At 44.5% G+C, this 23144-nt stretch overlaps 2 protein-coding genes across 2 annotated transcripts in view; one reads left to right on the forward strand and one right to left on the reverse strand.

Annotated features, from left to right (window-relative positions):
- LOC126492985 (NXPE family member 3-like) overlaps positions 1-22887 on the forward strand; it is a 31457-nt gene extending 8570 nt beyond the window's left edge. The window contains exons 3-6 of the mRNA XM_050129696.1: positions 10999-11741; positions 12775-12857; positions 17520-17732; positions 20373-22887. Of these exons, the coding sequence (XP_049985653.1) occupies positions 10999-11741; positions 12775-12857; positions 17520-17732; positions 20373-20905 (1572 nt within the window). The 3' untranslated portion in view covers positions 20906-22887. The remainder of the gene's footprint in view (positions 1-10998; positions 11742-12774; positions 12858-17519; positions 17733-20372) is intronic.
- Positions 6186-6875, reverse strand: LOC126492989 (endothelial differentiation-related factor 1). The gene has a single exon (XM_050129699.1). The coding sequence runs from the start codon at positions 6800-6802 to the stop codon at positions 6356-6358; it is 447 nt and encodes a 148-aa protein (XP_049985656.1). The 5' UTR covers positions 6803-6875; the 3' UTR covers positions 6186-6355.
- Positions 22888-23144: the final 257 nt, after the last annotated feature.

Below are 23144 nucleotides of genomic sequence, written 5' to 3' on the forward strand. Positions count from 1 at the left end.
GGGCAGGGAATCCTGACTGCTCTTTGGACTGGAGAGGGAGGGGGAGGAGAGTGGGGGGGGGGGGAAATGGGAGGTGAGGAGGCGGAAATTTTTAATAATATAAATAAATAAATAAATAAACAAATAAATAAATAATAGAAGTGAAGAAAAAAAAGATCAGCCGCTATTGTGCCCTGTTTTTGAATGGTTTTGACTGTTCTTTATAATACCATTTAATATTTTTCTCAGAAACATGTTAGTTTATGGTTTGTTTCTGAGATTGCAGGAATGCTAATCTGGGCTTTCCATTGCTGTAACAAATCGCATCCATATAAATTCATTGCTATGTTAACCGTATATGACTTTAATTTTCCTCTCTATCCTTTCAGCCCCATACATTCTGGGAAGACAACTGGAAATTTCTAAGGGGGGAAATCAGTTTAAAACTTTTTTCCCACATTAAAAATGGGAAATATGTTAGGTTTCTGTATAGTTCCACAATGGATGCTTTGAAAATGGAACAATTAAATGAAGGGAAAATAACTTAGCTGGGATTGACATAGTTTCATCACTTTGGTAATTCATGTTTTGTCCCTAAAAATGTTGCTTGAGGGCTGGAGGGATGGCTCAGAGGTTAAGAGCACTTATTGCTCTTCCTGAGGTCCTGAGTTCAATTCCCAGAAACCACATTTAATGTGGTTCTCACAACCATCTGTAATGAGATCTGGTGCCCTCTTCTGGCGAGTAGGCATACATGCAGACAGAACACTGTATACATAATAAATAAAACTCTTTAAAAAAATGTTGCTTGATATTAACTGATAAGATGCAATCTTTAGTAAGTGAAGTGTGAGGCTGGCTGTTGCTGCATATCATGGCTGGGCAGAGAGAACAGATGGTTCGCCCCTTGGCTGAAGGCAGCTGCAGCTGATCGCCTGTAGGTGTGAGCTGAGAGTATGTGGCAATCACAGCAACAGGAGGAGCTCGAGTGAGTGTCGAGGTGGCTGACCTAGTGAGGTAATGGCAAAAAGGAGTGGGATACAGGAGTGGTCCACAACCAGTGGGGAGAAGGAGTCAGTCGTCTGAAAATCAGACACAGGCGAATGTGCGGCAGAAGCATATGTGGCAGCAGCTGCCTGAAGGCAGGGCCAGCCAGTTGTGGGCAACTAACTCTGTTTGGAGCCCAGGCATCTCTGGAGTTTGGGAGGCATCTGGGAGCTGTTATAGAGAGATTGCAACAGGAAAATCTCAGACCAGAGGGCTTGGTGCAAGAAAGAAAAAGCTAGCAGCAATGTGGCGAGTTTGGTGAATATGGCTCCGGTGGTAGCAAAACCGGGGTTGGGAGTGGGGGTGGGTTGAGCAGCTATCTTGTGACTTTGAGCCCTGAGTTGGGTTACCAGATGATGTATTTATCTAATACAGATATTGGGGTAAGAACCTGAATGATCAGAGAAGCCACCAGTGACCTCCTATCTCTTCAGTTCCTTCATCCAAAAGGGCTGAGATCCTCCCTCAGCCCGGCATTGCTACTTCCTGTCTCTTATCTGTCCTCAGTCCTCTAAAGACTTTATGGTTAATTTTGGTCAGCTAGTGGCTAGCTCCACCCTCTGGTTGTCTCAGAAAACAATCAAGAAAGCAAGCAAACAAACAAAAACCAGAAAAAAGGAAGGAAGGAAGGAAGGAAGGAAGGAAGGAAGGAAGGAAGGAAGGAAGGAAGGAAGGAAGGAAGGAAGGAAAGCTGGTCTTTTGGTGCAATCCATTAATAATTAATTAATTAATGGGATGCACCATATGAGTGCAGGTGCCAATGGTAGCCAGAAGAGGGCATCAGTTCCCCTGGAACTGGAGGTAAAGGAATTCTTGAGTCACCTGATGTGGGTATTGGGTACTGTACATGGATCTTCTGCAAGGGCATTGCTCTTAACCATTTGTTGTCTCTCCAGCCCCTCTGCTCGTTTCTGATTGAGTTAAATTGCCTACGTTTTCCTTATCAAGTTATAAATGTTATTTGTACATGCGTGTCTGTCTGTGGGGGGTAAGTGCACATAAGTTTGGGTGCCCACGGAGTCAGAAGCCGGTGTCAGACGTCCTGGAGCTGGAGTTACAGCAGGTTCTGAGGTATTTGACAGGGTGCTGGGAACTGATTTTTTTTTCCCCCGAGACAAGGTTTCTCTGTAGCTTTGGAGCCTGTCCTGGAACTAGCTCTTGTGGACCAGGCTGGCCTTGAACTCACAAAGATCCTCCTGCCTCTGCCTCCCAAATGCTGGGATTAAAGGCATGTGCCATCACCGCCCAGCGTTGATCTTGGATCCTGTGCAAAACACTACCTTGTAGTGGCATTTCATTTGTATTTTAATAAATAAAGCTTGCCTGAAGATCAGAGAGTAAAACAGCCCCACTGGTCAGCCTCAGAGACCAGGTAGTGGTAACACACACCTTTAATCCAGTAGCCACACCATAGAAACTAAGTGGTGCATGCCTTTAGTTTCAGACTGAGGTCAAGGTAAGAGCCAGTGGCTGGCTGCTTTGCTTTTCTGTCCTTCAGGTTAAACCCCAATTTCTATCCCTGAGTTTTTATTAATCGTGCTTCAGTACCTGATCTTAACTGTTGCTCCATCTCTATAGCTCCAAGTCCTTGATTTTTTATTGTTTGCTTATTTGTTGTTTAGATATAATGGTCTTCTTATGAAGCCCAAGCTAGCCTTGAACTCAAGATCCCCTTGCCTCCTCCTCCAGGATTACATACATGCACGTACTACCACTGGCTCAAAGCTTTCTTATTATTAACTATATACTTGTTTTACACTATGCATTTGGGACATATCCCTGCTTGTTTCTGATTATTTTAAAGTGTTACTTTTCCATCACATGCTCATAGAGTGTGGATCTATTCTAGGCACTGTGTTCTACTGTCCTATTTATTTATTCTTGCACCAATCACCTTAAAACTCATCACCTTAATGACTGAGAGTCTTTTAAGATTTTCTTTGATGTCTGTGTGTGTGCACGCATATGCATGCATGTGAGTCCAGGTGTCTGCAGAGTTCAGAAGAGACTGTCACATCCTCTGGACCTGAAATAACAGGGAATTGTGGGGTGCCTAATGTGGGTTCTGGGTACTGAACTCTGGTCTTCTACAAGAGCAGTACGTGTTCTCGGGCACCAAGCCGTCTTTCTATCCCCATGACTGTGTGGATGTATACATGACATTGTAACTTGTCATCTCATGTGTGGTAGTTTAAGTGAGAGATGTCCCTTCCAGGCTCCTCATTTGGATTTGCTCCTTATTTGGTGGTGGCGTTTGGGAAGGTTTGGAAGGTGTGACTTTGTGGAAGGACATGTGTCATTGACACTGGGCTTTGAGAGTTTAAGCTTCACCCTCTTTCCAGTTTTCTTTCTCTGCTTCATGCTTGCAGTTGAGGAAGTGAGCCCTCATCTTCCTGATTAGTATTTTTTAAAATTTATTATTGTTTTACAGCTGGGCAGTGGTGGCGCACGCCTTTAATCCCAGCACTCGGGAGGCAGAGGCAGGCGGATCTCTGTTAGTTCGAGGCCAACCTGGTCTACAAGAACTAGTTCCAGGACAGGCTCCAAAGCCACAAAGAAACCCTGTCTCAAAAAAAACAAAAAAATTAAAAAATAAAAATCTAGGTGTGACCCATAAGTCTGTCATCCCTGCACTGTGGGAATGGTGAAGATCCCAGGGGCCCCTTGTTCTGTAAGAGACCTTGTCTCAAGAAAATAAGGCACATAGCATGTGTCCTCCTCTGGCCTCTGCATACACATATGTGCATGCACACACGCGCGCGCACACACTGCACCTAGAGCTCTGAAGATCATGGTAGAGCTGCCCTTTGCTCTCCGAGTCTTCAAACGGCCTCTGACCAAAACCAATAAAGCCTGATATCAACGTGAGCTGCTAGACAAGAAGGGACAGGGCGGTCACCCAGCGGCACTCTCCACGTTTGCTGTCATATATGCCTGACAACAGGACACATAAAAACACATCTTTGTTTTAATGTGAGGAGCAATTAACAAGAAAGCATTTAAGATCTTAGGCTGAAATATTCAAGGTTTATGAAACAAAGTATTTGTTATGATTCAAGATATNATCCACCCCTCAGAAAGGGTGAGGCTTCCCATGGGAGTCAACAAAGCCTGACACATCATTTTGAGGCAAGACCAAGCCCCCCCCCCCTTTATCTAGACTGAGCAAGGTATCCCTCCAAAGAGAATTTGCTCCTAGATCCCAGTTCAAGCACTGGGGATAAATCCTAGTCCCACTACCACTGGCCCCACAGACTGGACAAGCCCCACAACTGTCCCCCACTGTCAGTCCAGAGTCAGTGAGCTCTCACTAGTTCAGGTCAGCTGTTTCTGTCGGTATCACCATCATGGGCTTGACCCCATTGCTCATATTATTACTCCTCCCTCTCTTGGGCTAATCTCCTGTAGCTTGGCCCGGTGCTTAACTGTGGATCTGTATCTGCTTCTATCGGTTGCTGGATAAATGTTCTATTATGACAATTAAGGTATTCATCAGTCTGATTACAGAGGAAGGCCAGTTTAGGCGTCCTTTCCAGGGTTACTTAGAGTCTTAGCTGGGGTCATCCTTGTGGATTCCTTGGAATTTGCCACGTGCCATGTTTGTAGCTAGCCCTTTAATGGCTTCCTCAAGCAAGATATCTCTTTCCTTTCTCTCTCATTGTCGTTCCCCCTTCTTGAGCATCCCATTCCCTCATATTCTCCTCCTTCACCTTCTCCCCTCCCCTCCTCCTCCCCTCCTCCCCTTTCTTCTGTCCCCCTCTCAAATTTCTCAAGATGTTTTGTCTGTTTTCCCTTCCCAGGGGAGCCATGTATGTCTCTCTTAGTTTCTTCTTGTTACCTAGCTTCCCTGGGATTGTGGACTACAGGCTGGTTATCCTTTGCTTTACATCCACTTATGAGTGAGTACATATCATGTTTGCCTATTTGGGTCTGGGTTACCTCACTCAAAATGGTTTTTTCTAGTTTCATTCATGGAAGTAACATATATCAAGATGTCATTGTTTTTTTACCACTGAGTAGTACTCCATTGTATAAATTGCCACATTTTCTTTATCCATTCTTCAGTTGAGAGGCACCTAGGTTGTTTCCAGGTTCTGTCTGTTATGAATAATGCTGCTATGAACATAGTTGAACAAACATCCTTGTAGTATGATTGAGCATCCTTTGAGTATATGCCCAAGAGTGGTATTGCTGGATCCTGACAGGTTAATTCCCAAATTTCTGAGGAACCACCACACTTATTTCCAAAGTGGCTGTACAAGTTTGCACTCCAACCAGCAATGGAGGAGTGTTCCCCTACTCCACATTCTCTCCATCACAAGCTATCATTGGTGTTATTTATCTTAGTCATTCTGACAGGTGTGAGATGGTATCTCGGAGTTGTTTTGATTTGCATTTCCCTGATGGCTGGCTATGGGTGTTGAGCAATACCTTATGAGTCTTTCGGCCATTTGAGATTCTTATTGAGAATTCTTTGTTTAGATCTGTACCCCATTTTTTGATAGAATTATTTGATAACCTAATGTCTAGTTTCTTGAGTTTTTTATCTATTTTGGAGATCAGTTCTCTGTCTGATGTGTGGTTAGTGAAGACCTTTTCCCATTCTGTAGGCTGCCTATATCTTAGTGACAGTGCCCTTTGCCTTCAGAAGCTTCTCAGTTTCAGGAGGCCCCATTTATTAATTGTTGCTCTTAGTGTCTGTGCTGCTGGAGTTATATTTAGGAATTGGCCTCCTGTGCCTATATGTTCAAGGCTTCCCAATTTCTCTTCAATGAAATTCAGTGTTGGAAGATTTATGTTGAGGTCTTTGATCCATTTGCACTTAAGTTTTGTGCATGGCAATCGATATAGATCTATTTGCATTCTTCTACATGTTGATATCCAGTTATGCCAGCACCAATTGGTAAAGATACTTTTTTTTCTTTTTTCCATTGTATAATTTTAGTTTCTTTGTCAAAAATCACTTGTTCATAGGTGTGTGACTAAATATCAGGTCTTCAATTCAGTTCCATTGGTTCTTCTGTCTGTTTTTATGCCAATACCACACTGCTTTAATTACTGTAGCTCTAAAATAGATTTTTGTTTTTCAAGACAGGATTTCTCATTAGCTTTGAAGCCTGTCCTGGAACTAGGTCTTGTAGACCAGGCTGGCCTTTTTTTTTTTTTGCAAGGTTTTGCTTTGTTTGACAGCAGGTATGGGTTGAGGGGGCACACAGGCCTGACCCCCGTGTTCCGTTTAACCATGTGAGGAGACCCACGGCAGTGCTGGTGGTCCTGGGGGACCAGCCAGAAGAGCTCAGCCGGAACCACTGGCTTCGAGGCTTTGTGTTCATTTCGCCTTCAGCCCCTTCTCGATAGGCTTCCCGATGTCCTTCCCCCGGAGCTTGAGGCCGATGGCTCTCTCAATTTTGCCCAAAACCTGGTTATTCGGAATGGCCCGTCCACTTTCATAGTCTGCGATGACTTGCGGCTTTTCATTGATTTTCGTGGCCAGGTCCTTCTGCGTCAGGCCCTTGCTCTGCCGGCCCCGCTGAATCACTTTGCCCACCTCCAGGGTCACCCTGTCGTGATGCAGCTCCTCTGTCTCCCGGTCTAGCTTGGCCGTGTTCTTAGTGATGGAATGCTGCTTGTTCTGGCCAGCAGCCCATTTCTTGGATGTCTCCACATCTTCTCCTCGTCTCTGAGCTGCTAAGATGGCCTGCTTCGACTTGGCCTGTGCGGCCGTGGGGCCCTTCTTGCGCAGCACCGTCACGGTGTCCCAGTCGCTCTCGGCCATGGCGCGGCGGGGGCGGCGGTCCGTCCGGCGGCTCTGGCTCTGGCAGCTGCTCCCAGGCTGGTCTTGAACTCACAGAGATCTACCTGCCTCTGCCTGCCAAGTGCTGATATTAAAGGTATACACCACCACCGCGCAGTCTATAGTAGATCTTGATGTCAGGGATGGTGATGTTTCCAGAAGTTCATTTATTGTAGAGGATTGTTTTGGCTTTTCTGTTTTTTGTTTTGTTTTGTTTTGTTTTTGCATATGAAGTTGAGCATTGTTTTTTCAAGGTCTGTGAAGAATTGTGCTGGGTTTTTGATGGGGATTACATTCACTATGTGGATTGCTTTTGGTAAGATTGCCATTTTTACTATTTTGATCCTACCTATCCAAGAGCATGGGAGATCTTTCCATTTTCTGGTATCTTTCACAGTTTCTTTCTTCAAAGACTTAAAGTTCTTGTCATAAAAGTTTTTCACTTCTTTGGTTAGTGTTACCCCAAGATATTTTATGTTATTTGTGGCTATTGTAAATAGTGGTGTTTCTCTGAATTTTTTCTCTGCTCTGTTGACAGAGGTTTCTGTCCCGCCTAGCCTCACAGCTTTTCAGTCCCAAAGAAACACACAGAGGCTTACATTAATGATAAACTGGTTGGCCTATTGGCTCAGGATTCTTATTAATTAACTCTTATATCTTACATTTATCCATAATTCTTATCTGTGTTAGCCATGTGGCTTGGTACCTTTTATCAGTGAGGCATCCTCATCTTGCTTCCTCAGTGTCTGGGTGACAACTGCAGACTGAGCCTTTCCTCTTCCCAGAATTCTCCTATTCTGGTAACCCCACCTATACTTTCTGCCTGGCTACTGGCCAATCATAGTTTTATTAAGCCAATACAAGTGACAAATCTTTACAGGGTACAAGACCATTTTCCACAGTACAGCTTCTTTATCATTTGTATATAGGAGGACAACTGATTTTTTTAGTTGATTCATGCCATATTACTGAAACTGCTTATCAGCTGTAGGAGTTCCCTCATCAAATTTTTGGGGTCACTTATGGATATTATCATATCATCTACAAATAGCAAAAGTTTGACATCTTACTTTCCAATTTGAATCCCTTTGATTGCCGGGCGGTGGTGGCGCATGTCTTTAATCCCAGCACTCGGGAGGCAGAGGCAGGCGGATCTCTGTGAGTTCGAGGCCAGCCTGGTCTACAAGAGCTAGTTCCAGGACAGGCTCCAAAGCTACAGAGAAACCCTGTCTCAAAAAAAAAAAAAAAGAATCTTTTGATTTCCTTTTGTTGTCTTATTGCTCTAGCTAGAATTTCAAGTACTATGTTGAATAGGTAGGGAGAGAGTGGACATTGTCTTGTTCTTGATTTTAGTGGAATCAATTTGGGTTTCTCTCCATTTAATCTAATGTTGGCTGTCAACTTGCTGTTGACTTCTCCTGGGTGAGTTTGCTTCTTTTTGTTCTAGAGTTCTCAGAACTCTAGCAGTTCTAGAGTTGTTATGCTGCTTGTGTGAGATTTCTCTGTGTTCTTTATGTAGGCACTCAGTGCTATGAACTATCCTCAACACTGCTTTCAAAGTGTCCCATCGGAGTATATTCGTTTTCATTGAATTCTAGGACGTCTTTAATTTCTCTTTTATTTCTTCCTTGGCCCAGGAGTGATTCAGTTGAGCACTGTTCAATTTCCTTAAGTTTGTAGGTTTTCTGCAATTAGTGTTGTTGAATTCTATCTTTAAGCCACAGTGATCTGATAAGATACAGGAGGTTATGCCATTTTTTTTTGTATCTGTTGAAGTTTGCTTTGTGACCAAGCATGTGGTCAGTTTTAGAAAAGGTTCCATGAGGAGCAGAGAAGATATATTATTTTGTGTTTAGATGGAATGTTCTGTAGATGTCTGTTAAGTCCATTTGAGTCAGGACATCTGTTAGTTCTCTTATTTTTTCTGTTAAGTTTCTGTCTGGCAGACCTGTCCATTTGGGAGAGTGGGGTGTTGAAGTCTCCTACTGTTAGTGTGTGTGGTTTGATGTGCAATTTAAGCTTTAGTAATGTTTCTTTTACATATGTAGATGCTCTTGTATTTGGGGCATAGATGTTCAAAATTGAGACTTCGTCTTGATGGATTTTTCCTGTGATGAGTATGAAGTGTCCTCTGGGGTTTCTTTTGATTGACTTTAGTGTAAAGTCTATTTTGTTAGATATTAGAATAGCTACATCCTCTTGTCTCTTAGATTCATTTGATTGGAAAATCTTTTCCCAACCCTTTACTCTGAGATATGGGAAATCTTTTCCCAACCCTTTACTCTGAGATACTGTTTGTCTTTGAGTTTGAGGTCCATTTCTTGTATGCAACAGAGGGATGGGTCCTGTTTTTGTATCTATTCTGTTACCCTGCGTTTTTTTATAGGTGAATTGAGTCCATTGATATTAAGAGCTGTTAATGGCCAGTGATTGTTTTCCTGTCATTTTTCAATGGTAGTGTTCGTGTGTTTCCCTTCTTTGAGGTTTGTTAGTGTGAGGTGTGAGGGTACTTGTTGCCTGTGTTTTTGTGAGTGTAACTAACTTCGTTGGGTTGGAGTTTTCCTTCTAGTACTTTCTGTAATGCTGGATTTGTATATAAGTAAAGATTAAATTTGGTTTTGTCATGGGATAACTTGTTTTCTCCATCTATGGTTATTGAAAGCTTTGCTGTATATAATAGTCTGTGCTTACATCCCTGATCTCTTAGTTTCTGCAGCATATTTGACCAGGGCCTTCTAGTTCTCAAAGTTTCCATTGAGTAGTCAAGTGTAATTCTGATGAATCTGCCTTTATATGTTACTTCTCCTTTTTCCTTTTTTTTTTCTTTTGGTTTTTCGAGACAGGGTTTCTCTGGTTTTGGAGCCTGTCCTGGAACTAGCTCTTGTAGACCAGGCTGGTCTCGAACTCACAGAGATCCGCCTGCCTCTGCCTCCCAAGTGCTGGGATTAAAGGCATGTGCCACTACCACCCAGCTCTCCTTTTTCCTTTACAGCTCTTAATATTCTTTCTTTATTCTGTATGTTTAGTTTTTTGATTATTATATGTCTAGGGGACTTTCTTTCTTGGTCCAGTCTACTTGGTGTTCTGTAAACTTCTTCGTACCTTCATAGGCATCTCCTTCCTTAGGTTGGGAAAGTTTTCTTCTATGATTTTGCTGAATCCACTTTCTGTGCCTTTGATCTGGAGTTTTTCCCCTTCTTCTATCCCTATTATTCTTAGGTTTGGTCTTTTCATGGTGTCCCAGATTTCCTGGATGTTTTGTCTTAAGGATTTGTTGGACTTAATGTTTTCTTTGACTAATACATCTATTTCCTCTATAGTATCTTCAACACCAGAGATTCTGTCTTCCATCTCTTGATCTCTTGTATTCTGTTGATTATGCTTGCATCTGTAGTTCCCATTCACTTACCCAGATTTTTCATTTCCAGAATTCCCTCCGTTTGTGGGTTTTTTTATTGCCTCTATTCAGTTTTCATGTCTTGATCTGTTTGAAATGTTTGCCTCACCTCTTTGATTGTTCTTTCTTGGGTTTATTTAGAAGACTTAGTGATTTCTTCCAATTTTTGTTTGTCTCTTCATCCATTTCTTTAAGGGAATTTTTCAATCCTCTTTAAGGATCTCTATCATCTTTATAAAATTATATTGAAGGTCATTTTCTTCTGCTTCTTCTGGGTTATGATGTTCAGGTCTTCTTGTTGTAAGACCCCTAGGTTTTGGTGGTACCATATTCATCTTTATATTGTTGGATGTGTTCTGAAACAGACTTCTGCCCATCCTTTCCTCCAGTGGGTGCAGGTGAAGCCTATGCTTCAGGGGATCCTTCTTCCTCCAATTGATAAAGGTAGGGCCTGTGGCTTAGGTGGTTGCTCTTCCTCCGGTTGTAGGCGGATCAGTGCCTCTAGTGGGTGCTGATAGGCTCTGGGGCTCCTCTCCAGGGACAGTCTGGCCCAAGGCTCCAGTGGCCACAGATGTGGTGGAGAATGGTGGTGAGTGTGTGGAGGTTGCTCAGGGTCTCTGGGGCTTGGTGGGTGGGGTGGGGCAATGGAATATTCCTCCCAGGGCAAGGACCTAGAGAGCAGAGCCCTCCAAATGAGAACCCAGATGGTTACCTCTCCAGGGGCAGTCTGTGCCAAGTCTCCGGTGATTCCAGATCCATAGTCCTCTTTCGTTTCCCACAGGTGTTCTATCTCATGATATCTTGGCCTGAGCCCATGAACCGTTGGATCCCACCACCTCATCGTGCCTCTAAACATGTCTCTGAGCCCAACAACTGGAACTCTCTCCCTCAAGAACTCACCAACCTGACCAGCCTTCTGTACTGGCCTCCAACTGGTAGCGACAAGGATGACTTTTTGGCTTCCACCAGCCCCAGAACCTCAACTTACCACTTAAAGGGTCCTGCTCAGGCCAACTATACTCTGGGAAGTAATCTAGAGGCCATTCTTGTGGCTAGGGACCACAAGGGTAGGCCCAAGACTCATGGTGGAGATCTGTTCCGGGCACAGCTGTTGGGGCAGGAGTTGAAGGCAGGAGTCCCAGGGGAGGTGAAGGATCTGGAGAATGGCACATACCTCTTGTCCTTCCCCCTGCTCTGGGCTGGACCAGCCCAGGTGCAAGTGAGGCTGATCCACTCCAGTGAGGTAGTCGGGGTCCTACAGAGAGTCTGGAAAGGAAAACGGGCCACCGTTGACTTTAGGGGGTATTTTCGAGGCAGGAATGGCACTCAAGAGACTGTGATCTGCAATGTGGACCCCCAGTCAACCGGAGCCCAAGGACCCACCTGCCAGTACAGGGATGTGGTCTCTGGGGAGCTCTGGTTCTGTGCTCAACCCTCTACTCTGCCCTGCGACGCTTTAGTCGGTCACTCCAGTGGGAGTTACCTGAAGGTGACCACACGGCATGATGAAGAACTGATGGCTGGGTAAGACATCTAGATGCTGAATGCGTCCCAGGCCTACATTCTCTCCCTCTCCCTCTCTCCCTCTGTGTCTTCTCTTCCTTCCTTCCTTCCTTCCTTCCTTCCTTCCTTCCTTCCTTCCTTCCTTATTTTTTCCTTCCTTCTTTTCTTTTGTTTATATTTGTGTGTTTGTGTGTGTGCATACACGAGTGGGCAATTCATGTATCTGCCATAGAGTGCATACTTGAGGAAGTCAGTTCTTCCACTGTGTGGGGCCATTTATCAAACTCAGTTATCATGCTTGACAACAAGAACCTTTCCCTGCTGAAGCATCAGCAGTGTTTTAGAGATTCCTGCAGCCCAGGTTGAATTTAAATTCCTATGTTTGAGGGGCTGGAGAGATGGCTCAGAGGTTAAGAGCATTGGCTATTCTTCCAGAGGTCCTGAGTTCAATTCCCAGCAACCACAACCATCTGTAACGAGATCTAGTGCCCTCTTCTGGCCTGCAAACATATGTGCAGGCAGAACATTGTATACATAATAAATAAATAAATCTTTTTTAAAAAAAATTCCTATGTTTGATAGAGGATGACCTTGTAAGGGAGGCAGAAAACTCAAGAGCTCAAGGTCATCCTTGGCTGCATAGTGAATACAAGTCCAGCCTGGGACGCTGGGCATTACACCCTGTGTCAAAAAAACAGTGGTGGGGAGGGGCTGGGCTAAAATTAATTGAGTAATTGAGTGTTTGTGTAACATCAGCAAAAAAATTATTGTTCTTTCTAGACTCTAACACCAGGAAAATTGTAGTTTTCATTTCCTGTGGTGGTCCATTTACTACAAAAAAGAACTACATAACCCCTTTGTTATCTTGACTATTAGTGACCTGATGTCTGTTCTCTTGCGTGTGTGTTCCTCCTAACTATTACAGTCGCCCATCAGTGCTCCCTTTAGTGTAGTGCCCTGGGATTAGGCAGAGGAGAGATAATCAGTCGTTCTTTGCAAATCAAATTTTCACCCGGCCAACCTCCGTCAAAGTTCATGCTCAGTGTTTCTTTAGGAGTGTGACTGACCAGCCACTCCCTTCAGGCATATCTCCCATCCTGGTGACACCAGCAGCCATTGGGAACATGAGTGATGTGGGTAAGTGAGGCTGGAATATGGGGGTGGGTATGGGAAGGTCATCAGCTGAGATGGGTTGTGGCTTTTGTTTAGATTTGGAGTGTGTGTGTGTGTGCGCACACTTGCTGTGCAGAAGTGTATGAGGCCAGGCTTTCATCAGACCGCTTGCCCCAATTACTTTCTATTTTCTTTTATTTGACTTTAAGTGGTATTGAGTTTCATTTCCTTGTTTTATGTACTCTCGTGTGTATCTGTAGTCTCAGGGTTTGAACTCAGGTCATGAGACCTTGAAAGCAGGTGCCTTTACGTGCTGGACCACATCACTGTAGGCTTTTGTTGTTGTTGTTTCTGTTTCCTTTCTTTTCTGGGTTTTTCAGTATTTTGTTAATCAGCAGTAATCAGAGCATGAATGTGGTGTTCTGCCAGTCCATGAGTATGCAGAACTCAAGTAGGTGGAGGAGCTAATTCTGCTCTTTCAAGCCACATCCAGAGAGCAAGGGAGTCAGGCAGGACCCATGTACACATATTATTGCTCATAGAGGTTCCAAATGCGATGTTTGCACAGTGACTACCTAGAGGCCTTTAATGACCAGGAACCCATGGTATTCAAAGGGACACAGTCTCTTTCTTGGTACCCCCTCATAATGAAAAAAACTGAAGGCTTTTTCCCTCAAAGAAGTAAGGAACCCCTGGATCCATCATATGCCCAACCCAAAGGTGAGACTGCATGCTAAACAAGGAAGATCTGCAGGGTCCTCCCAGCAGCACAAAGAGCTCCAGTCAGAATGGTCCTTAAGAGTCCACATGAAGCCGGCGGTTGTGGTGCACACCTTTAATCCCACCACTCTGGAGGCAGAGGCAGGGGGATCTCTGTGAGTTCGAGGCCAGCCTGAACTACACAGTGAGTTCCAGTACTGGCTTATTAGTTACTGAGAAACCCTGTCTCGAAAAAAATTCACATGAACACACACACAATCAGAATGAAATCTATGTAAAAATTCTGCTCAACCACTAAAGAACATTTGGGCACAGGGTGAAACATATCAGTTGTTTATGCTCTTGGCTGGAGTATACCAGATACAGTGTCCCTAGAGGAGGCAGGGGTAGGTCTAGAGCCTCAGGCACAAGGTCACAAGTGGCCAGCCATGCAGCTTTGGGATGCCTGTGTCCAGTCGCTTGAAGTGTCTGAGGCAGAGATCTATCCCACTCCCAGTACCCTCTAAGCCCAAAATGGATGGTCACTGAGGGAGATACTTGAGTTGTTCCCAGGTGTGGGCGACCACTCGTGCCAGGGAAGGTGCTGATTGTCAGCCATCAGTGCCAGGCTGGAGGAAGGGTTCCAGGTGTATGTAGGAAGGACCTAGATAGCTGGTCAATGTTCTAGAACAGTAAACAAAGGGTCACATAAATAAAGGCTCTTTTTATTTTTTCAAACAAAGTCTCTCACCGAGCCTGGGGTTTGCTGTTTCAGCTAGACTGACTGGGCAGTAGGCCCCTGGGATCTGCTGTCTCCACCTCCCCAGGTGCTTGGGTTCCAGGCACACCACACCCAGTGTTTACATGTGTTCTAGGAGTCAAACTTAGGTCTTTACCCTTGCACATGCCTGTACATCACCCACTGAGCCAGCTCTGCAGCCCTTATGTAATGGATTAGTAAAATTCTGCAGATCCCCAGTGGCTGCAGCAGGCCATGAGACCATGTCACAGGTCTCTAAAGTGCAGGCAGACAGATGGGCATGCCATGAAACCATGCCACAGGTCTTGGAAGGTGGCTGGTCCTGGGCAGGGAACCACATGGCGGGTGAGAAATAGTCGGATAGGCACACCATGCAAAGTAAGGTTGGATATTTATTTAGTGGGTTATGGAGGGAACAGAGAGGAGAGAAGAACATAGAGTCAGAGAGAGAGAGAGAGAGAGAGAGAGAGAGAGAGAGAGGAGCTGCCTCTTTGAGAGGGAGATGAAAAGGAAGGAATTCAGAATTCAGGCTGCAAGCAGGAAGGAAGATCTGCCTGCCTCAACAGATGGGTGGGGGCATGGCTTGTCTCTTAAAGACACAGGACAGACCATTACACCTTAGATTGGTACTTTAGGACTTTCCTGCCAGGGAAGTGTAGTAGTGTTTAGTACTAGGGCTATAACAGCATACTTTCTGGCTTCAAATGCTATCTCTGTCACTGAACTTCAAAAAACAAATCTTGATGGACTGGAGATAAACTTAATGGGAGAATATTTGCCTAACTTGGACAGGATACAAAATGTCATCCCTACTGTTTTGGCCCATCATCCTTGTTCTTGATCACCATAATCACTTAACGTTCTAGGATCTCAGTGTCACCATCTATACATGGATACAGACAGTTGTGAAATATTTAACTATGTAAAGACGTGTTACATTTGTTTATGCTGTGGAATATTGCTTTAATTGTGTAAAAGTGTGTTACATTTGTTTCTGCTGCCTTTGTTAACGATATAAAGATGTGTTACATTTGTTCATGCTGTGGAATATTGCTTTAATTGTGTAAAGGTGTTGCACTTGTTTCTGCTGCCTTTGTTAACGATATAAAGATGTATTACATTTGTTTATGCTGCATTTGTCTAATTATGAAAGTGTTGGAGACCAGCCTCAACAAAAATACCTCTTGCCAGGGTAGAGGTGTGGGGATTTAGAAAATATTGTAAAGAATATGAAGACACCAATGAAAATAATAAAACAGAGAAACATAGAATAATATCAGAAGGGAGTTCCAGTGAGTACTGGAATTCACCTGCATTTAATTTTTTAAAATTTTTTTATGGTTTATTTAGCTTTATTTTATGTGCATTGGTATGAAGGTGTCAGATGCCCTGGAACTGGATTTTCAGACAGTTGTGAGCTGCCATGTGGGTGCTGGGATTTGAACCCGGGTCCTCGGGAAGAGCAGTCAGTGCTCTTAACCGCTGAGCCATCTCTCCAGCCCCCCTGCATTTAATTTTTAATTGCTTAAAATACCCCTGACCCCAAAGGTAGGAATAAGACAAAAAAAACTGTATTAACATCATACAGGGAAATGAACAGACCAGTTGAAGGTCGCAGGCTACATCCATAGTTAAACATTTTGTTGCTAGAACAAAACAAGTCACCCTCGCACCCTAGACCAAAACATTCTGTAGGCAAAACACTCCCTGGGTGGAATCCAAAGTTATCTCCTTAAGGGAACTGGAACTTAGTTGGATCCATAGACTTTTCTTTAAGGTAGAAAGATATTTACTTCTCTATTCTTGAAATACAAGACTGGCTATTAGCTACACCTGTTGACAATAACCTTGAGAAAGCAGAACTCTCTGGTCTAAATCTAGAGAACCTTTGAGGTAGAAGCACAATAACCTTGAAGGCCTAGAGGTAAGTTCCAACTCTCTAACCTTTGGTCAGCTTGGAAATAGGCTCCCATTTCCGTGCTCTCACAGAAAAGATGTGTGGCCGTTTCACCTTGCCTGCCTAAGGTGCCTTATTGGTCAATAAATAAAAGCTAACCAGCCAATAACCTAGGCAGAGAAAAGATGGAGGGCAGAGAGAATAAGTAAGAGGCGAACTCTAGGCTCCAGAGAACAAGAAAGGAAAGAGACGTGAACAAGGGAGAGAGGGGCATGCCCATGGCCAGAAGTCAGGCAGCCACCAGCCAGTCATAGAGATGGTAGGAAAGTAAGGTATACACAGAGGAAGGAAGGGAGGGAGGGAGGGAGGGAGGGAGGGGGGGAGGGAGGGAGGGAGGGAGGGAGGAAGGAAGGAAGTAAGGAAGGAAGGAAGGAAGGAAGGAAGGAAGGGAGGTAGATAGGTAAAAAAAAACCTCTGGGTGGTGGTGCACTCCTTTAATCCCAGCACTCAGAAGGCAGAAGCAGGCAGATCTCTGTGAGTTCAAGGCCATCCTGGTCTACTGAGCAAGTTCTAGGACAGGTTATAAAACTACAACTACAGAAAAAAACTGAGTTGAAAAAAAAAAAAGAAAGAAAAGGCAAAACTAAAGAAAGGTTAAAAAGCCCTGAGGCAAAGCCTATGAAGAGAAACAAGTTATAAGAGCTAATGGGAGAAGCATAAGGTACGTGCTAGCATTCCTAACTAATAGTTAGTTTCTGTGTTATGATTTGGGAGTTGATTGATGGCCCAAAAGAAAAAGCCTGCTACATGCTACAGAGAGTGCCACATCGCGATTGTGAACAAACACACCTGTAGTCCCAGCACTCTAGGGGTGAAGGCAAGAGGATTAGGAAGTCAAGACCATTCTCAGCTTCATGGGAAGTTTATGGCTACCATGAGCTACATAAGACTATTTCAAACACTCATGTGCACACATACACACACACATACACACTTCACAGGGTCTGTAAGAGGGCATTGATATGCTACATATATGGTATATAGAAGAATGCCTGACTGGAGCATAGGAATGGCTCACTGCGCAAAGGGGCTTGTAGGCAAGGCTGATGACCTGAGTTCAAACCTTGGGATATACAGGTAAAGGTAAATAACTGACTCCCAAATGCTGTCCTTTAAGTACCACATGTGTGATTTGGCATGCACACATCCACACACAAATAAACAAGTGTAAATAAAGATTCATTTACAAAAATATTAAGAATATTGACATTTTATAAGATGTCCATATTTTGCTAAGTTACTCTGCTCTGCTTTTCTCCCTCCTATATAGCCCTGCCCTCTCGGCCCCCATGCCGCCCTGGCCACCTGTCTCCAAAACCCTCTGGCTTCTACTACCAAGACAGATGGCACTCAACGTTCTGTTCTAGCCGCTCCTTCCCCACTGTGAACAGCATCCTGAACTGCCTGGCTGGCCGCATCGTCTACATGATGGGGGATTCCACCCTTCGGCAGTGGTGGGAGTATCTGCGAGACACAGTGCCCTGTGAGTGGCCATGGGGTCAGAGGAGGGCCTGTGAGGACTCATGATGGGAAAGTCAGGCAACACTTACATTGAAGGAGACTCCCATGCCTCAATGGAGGCATTTTCTCAATTACAAATTCTCTTTCCAGATAACTGTAGGTTGTACTAAGTTGACAAAAAGCAAATTAGGACACCTGAGAACCCATCCCCACTGTCCAGCACTAGGATTCCAAGCATATATGACCACACCTAGCTTTTTATTTTTTATTTTTTTAAATATTTATTTAGTATGTATACAATATTCTGTTTGTGTGTATGCCTTCAGGACAGAAGAGGGCACCAGACCTCATTACAGATGGTTGTGAGCCACCATGTGGTTGCCAGGGATTGAACTCAGGACCTTTGGAAGAGCAGGCAAATGCTTTTAACCACTGAGCCATCTCTCCAGCCCCCCACACTTAGGCTCTGGGGGCTCCAACTCAGGTCCTCATGTTTGCACTGCAAGCACATTACCAAATGTGTCCACAACTTAAGTAACTTGGAATTAGCCACCTTAGTGAGCTGCAGGACAGCCATGGACACACCGTGAATGTAATGGTTTAAGTAAAATGTTGCAGGTTCCCAAGTGGCGGCAGTGGGCAGTGGACTGTGGACCATGAGACCATGCCGCAGGTCCCCGCGTGGCAGCAGGCAGTCGGCAGTGGGTCCTGAGACCATGGTAGGCCACGAAGGCAGCCAGGTCCCAGGCAGGAAGCCACATGGCAAGTGAGAGACTGAGCCAGATAGTAAAGCCATGCAGAATGAAAGTTGGATATTTACTTAGTGGGTTATGGAAGGGAAGTGGAGAAGGGGGAAGAGCAGAGAGTGATAAACAGAGAGGGGGAAGGAGAGAAGGGTGAGACAGAAGCTGCCTCTTCAAGAGAGAGACAGAAAGGAAGGGACTTAGGCTGGATGCCGAAGATCAGCTTGCCTTGACGGTGGATTGGGGGAGGGAATGGGCATGGCTTGTCTCTTAAAGGGACAGCACAGAGCAATACAGTGAGATCCTTCTAAAAAATAAAAATAAAGAAAGTAAAGAAGAGAGAAAAAAACTAGGTTTAGTAGTACACTCAGGTAGAAGCAGAAGGATAAGGAGTTCAGGGTCTTCCTTGGCTTTCTAGAAAGGCTGAGGCCAGCCTGGGCTACATGAGCCCTTGACTCAAAACAAAAACAAGCAATGAGAACAAAAACATCTGGAGGTCATTATCAAGGTATTAGTTGATTGGGATGCAGGGGAAATTCAGGAAGTCGAGAGCAAATTGGGTAGAGACAGTAGGCTTCTTTTATCCACGCTCCTTTTTAAGGCAACAGAGAAACATTAGATAATGTTCCTCTTGAAGTATGGAATGAGACGCAGGAGTCAGTAACTCTTCAACAAAAACCCAAGAGAAGGAAGTGGCTGAATTCCTTGCAGGTAAAGATGGTAAAGAAAAATGGGCGGAGGCCAGAAAAACATCTCAGCAGGGTAAGGCATTTGCTATGCAAGCCTGGTGATCTGAATTCAAATCCTAGAACCTTCGTGGTGCAAGAAGAGCTGACTCTCAAAAGTTGACTCCATGTGCATGTGCACTCCATGGTACACTCTGTGCACACTCACACACATATGTCATAACCACATATCTTCACACAGCAACACAATGGAAGTGGGGAAAAGAGGTAAGGGGAGGAGAAAAGGGCAGGGAAAGGAAAGGATGGGAGGGAAGGAGAGGTGGAAAAACAGGTGGCAACATGGGACTTGGTAGGGCCTGACTGTAATCTCTGCACGTGGGGACAGGTCCATCAAGAGTCCAAGGTCACCATCAATCAGCCTGGGCTATGAGATAGCCCCCTCTCCTACAACAAGGGAACAAAGAAGAAAGAAAAAAGAAGAAAAGTATGTAACAGAGCCAAAATTTTATAGAATTAAGGGCTTGAACATGGCTCAGGGATGAGTGCTTGCAGAGGACTTGTGTTTCTACATATGTGTAATATGTATATTAAACATGTTTTTGAGACATGTACATGTAATATATATTACACACACATATATACACACATATATATGCACACACATACACGTATATATACACACATATATATACACACATATATATACACACACATATATATACACACACATATATATACACACATATATATACACATATATATACACGCATATATACACACACATATATATATACACACACAAACATATATATACACACACACATATACACACACACACTGTAGTGTTGCACACCTTTAATGTTCCCAATCTGGAAACAGATACGAGCAGACTTGTGACCTCAAGGTCAACCTGGTCTGCATAGAGAGTTTTGGGCCAGCCAGGGCTACACAGTGAGACCTTGTTCCCCACCCCCAAAAGTAGGAATGTATACTTGTACAAGAAGATAATTGACAATTCAGCTATTAAATTTTCATAACACTTGTTTATTTGGCGTCTATATGAACAATCATTGCTACCATGTGTGTGAGGGGATCCTAGGACAATGTACAAGAGCTGTTTCCCTCCTCCCACCCTATGAATCTTAGGGGTTCAAACTCAAGGCACCAGGGCTGTCATCTGAGACACCTTCCTGATCCCCTATGTTAATATTTTCTTTCTCCTCCTCCCGACAGCTCTGAAGCCAGTTGATCTACATGTCCAATATCAGGCAGGTCCCCTGATGGCTGTGGACACAACTCGGGGGACAGTATTGCACTGGAGGGCCCACAGCTGGCCCCTGCGCTCTCATCGCACTCCAGTGGCCTCCTTGCACTCTGTGGCCAGAGTTCTGCATGGCCTGGCCGGGGGTCCCTACACAGTGGTGGTGCTCGGTATGGGAGCCCACTTCACCACCTTCCCTCCATCCATCTTTGCTCGAAGACTGGCAGGGATTCGGGAAGCTGTGAAAGCCCTGCTGGACAGGGAACCCAGTACTCTGGTGGTTATCAAACTGGCCAATACTGGCTACAAATCCGTGTATGGCAGTGACTGGCTCACAATCCAGGTGAACAGGTTCCTCCGAGCTGCCTTTGATGGTCTCCAAGTGGCCTTTGTGGATGCATGGGAAATGACCTCCAGCTTGGCTGTACCGGACAACATCCACCCAAAGAGGCTTATTGTCCGCAATGAAGTGGAATTATTCCTGTCCTTCATCTGTCCCACCTGAGTGCTCCTGGGGGACCTGAGAATGAATGGAGGCAGAGCCTGAGTGGGGGCCATCAAAAAGATGGACAGCAAATGATGGGTAGCTGAGGCTACCCCTGGCTCACCCACTGTAACACTCGGGTCACCATATTTTATACATCTTTCTATGGACCACACGGATAAGTCTAATTTTATATAAATGAGATGATATTTTACATAGTGTCTTTTTTTGAACGTGAAAGGTTGTGTTTGGTGTATGCACACATGTGCATATAGGTGCCCTCTCCCATGTGTACACAGAGGCCAGAGGAGATCTTAGAGTGTCCTGTTCTATCACTGTCTACCTAATTCCCTCGAGAGAGGGTCTCTCATTGGACCTGGAGCTAGGCTGGCAGGCAGAAGCCTCATGGATCCTTTTGTGTCTGTCACCCACAGCCCTGGGCTTACAGCACAAAGTTCATATCAGTTTTTTTTTATGTAGTGTTGGGTTTTTACACTCAGGCCCTCATGTTTGCATCCTTACCCACTCTTTTTTTTTTTTTTTGGTTTTTTTCGAGACAGGGTTTCTCTGTGGTTTTGGAGCCTGTCCTGGAACTAGCTCTGTAGACCAGGCTGGCCTCGAACTCCCAGAGATCCGCCTGCCTCTGCCTCCCGAGTGCTGGGATTAAAGGCGTGCGCCACCACCACCCGGCCCCACTCATTTTTTTTAAGGCAAGTGTTAGGGTTATAGAGATGGCTCGTTTTTTTTTTTTTATATTTATTTATTATGGATACAAGATTCTGTCTGTGTGTATGTCTGCAGGCCAGAAAAGGGTACCAGACCTCATTACAGATGATTGTGAGCCACCATGTGGTTGCCGGGAATTGAACTCAGGACCTCTGGAAGAGCAGCCAGTGCTCTTAACCACTGAGCCACCTCTCCAGCCCAGATTTTGCAATTGTTGAGAAATAACAGAAAGGGATCCCTTGTACCTTGTACTGAGTTTCTCCTGATGACAATGTCTTGGAGAACTGTGTATACACAGTCAGGATGCGAACGTGAGAAGGAGACTAACAGTCTTACCCGGATGTTTCCACTTTTGTCGGACTCACTCGTGCATTTGTCTGCTTCTTAATTTTGTATCTCTGGGCATGGATCCCAGGGCCTGGACATGGTAGACACTGATAGATACCACTGAGCCACACCCCAGCCCCTCACTAGAGTATAATGGGTATGTAATACATAGGAGCTGCATCAAAGCAGGGTTAAAGTACTAATGACTCTCTGGAAAGAACTCAAGACCACATTAGAAAGAAGAAAAATAAAACAAAACATCTCATTTAACTTTACTTAAGATTTAAGTTAAATCGCCAGGCCACAGTGGCTCACACCTTTAATTCCAGTACTCAGGAGGCAGAGGCAGGCAGACCTCTGTGATACCCTCTCCAAGTCAGGATTTCCAAACACAGTCCTGTCAGTGGTTAGAGTTTCAATGTCTAAAGTTAGGAAGATAAGCAAAGCCACACAAAAGATAAAATGAGAAAATTTCCTGGACTCTAGTGTGGCTCCATTGTGGACACTTGTGTATGTTAGAAAGAAGAATGGTCCATTTCCAAAGTGCCTTAGCTTAGGTCCAGACAATGATAACAGAAACCCAGGACCCTGCTAGCATGCACTAATCTAACTAGCCCTCAACAAACTACAGGTTTAGAGGAAAAGAGTAACCGTTTGGCGCAGGAGTGATGGACTCGGTGGTTCACAGCTCTAGCTGCTCCATCAGCGCGGGTCCACTAGTGTGTCAGCTTCTTCCCTTTTGCTGTGATGAAAGCATCTCAGGGAAAAAGAGTCCAAGTGGGAGAGGGAGAATCTAAATAGTGGAGCAAGCTGCAGGCATGGAAGCAGAAGCAGGAAGCGGAGAAATTACATTAGGAAGTAGAGACATAATTAGAAACGGGGTGAAGCTATAACCCCCCTAACTCCTCCCCTAATAATATACTTCCTCCAGCAAGGCAGCACCTCCTAAAGCAGTGGTTCTCAACTTGTGGGTCATGACCCCTTTGGGGGTTTGAATGACCCTTTCACAGGGGTCACATAAAATCATCGGAAATATTAGATAGTTACATTAAAATTCCTAACAGTAACAAAATTACAACTACGAAATAGCCACGAAAATAATTTTATGGTTGAGGTCACCACAACATGAGGAACTGTACTGAAGGGTCACAGCATCAGGAAGGTTGAAAACCACTATTCTAAAGGGTCTGTAACATTCCCCCAAAAC

Source organism: Alexandromys fortis, unplaced genomic scaffold (assembly GCF_014885135.2).
Source record: "Alexandromys fortis isolate MF-2015 unplaced genomic scaffold, M_Fortis_MF-2015_v1.1 scaffold_306, whole genome shotgun sequence".
Classification (NCBI taxonomy): Eukaryota; Metazoa; Chordata; class Mammalia; order Rodentia; family Cricetidae; genus Alexandromys; species Alexandromys fortis.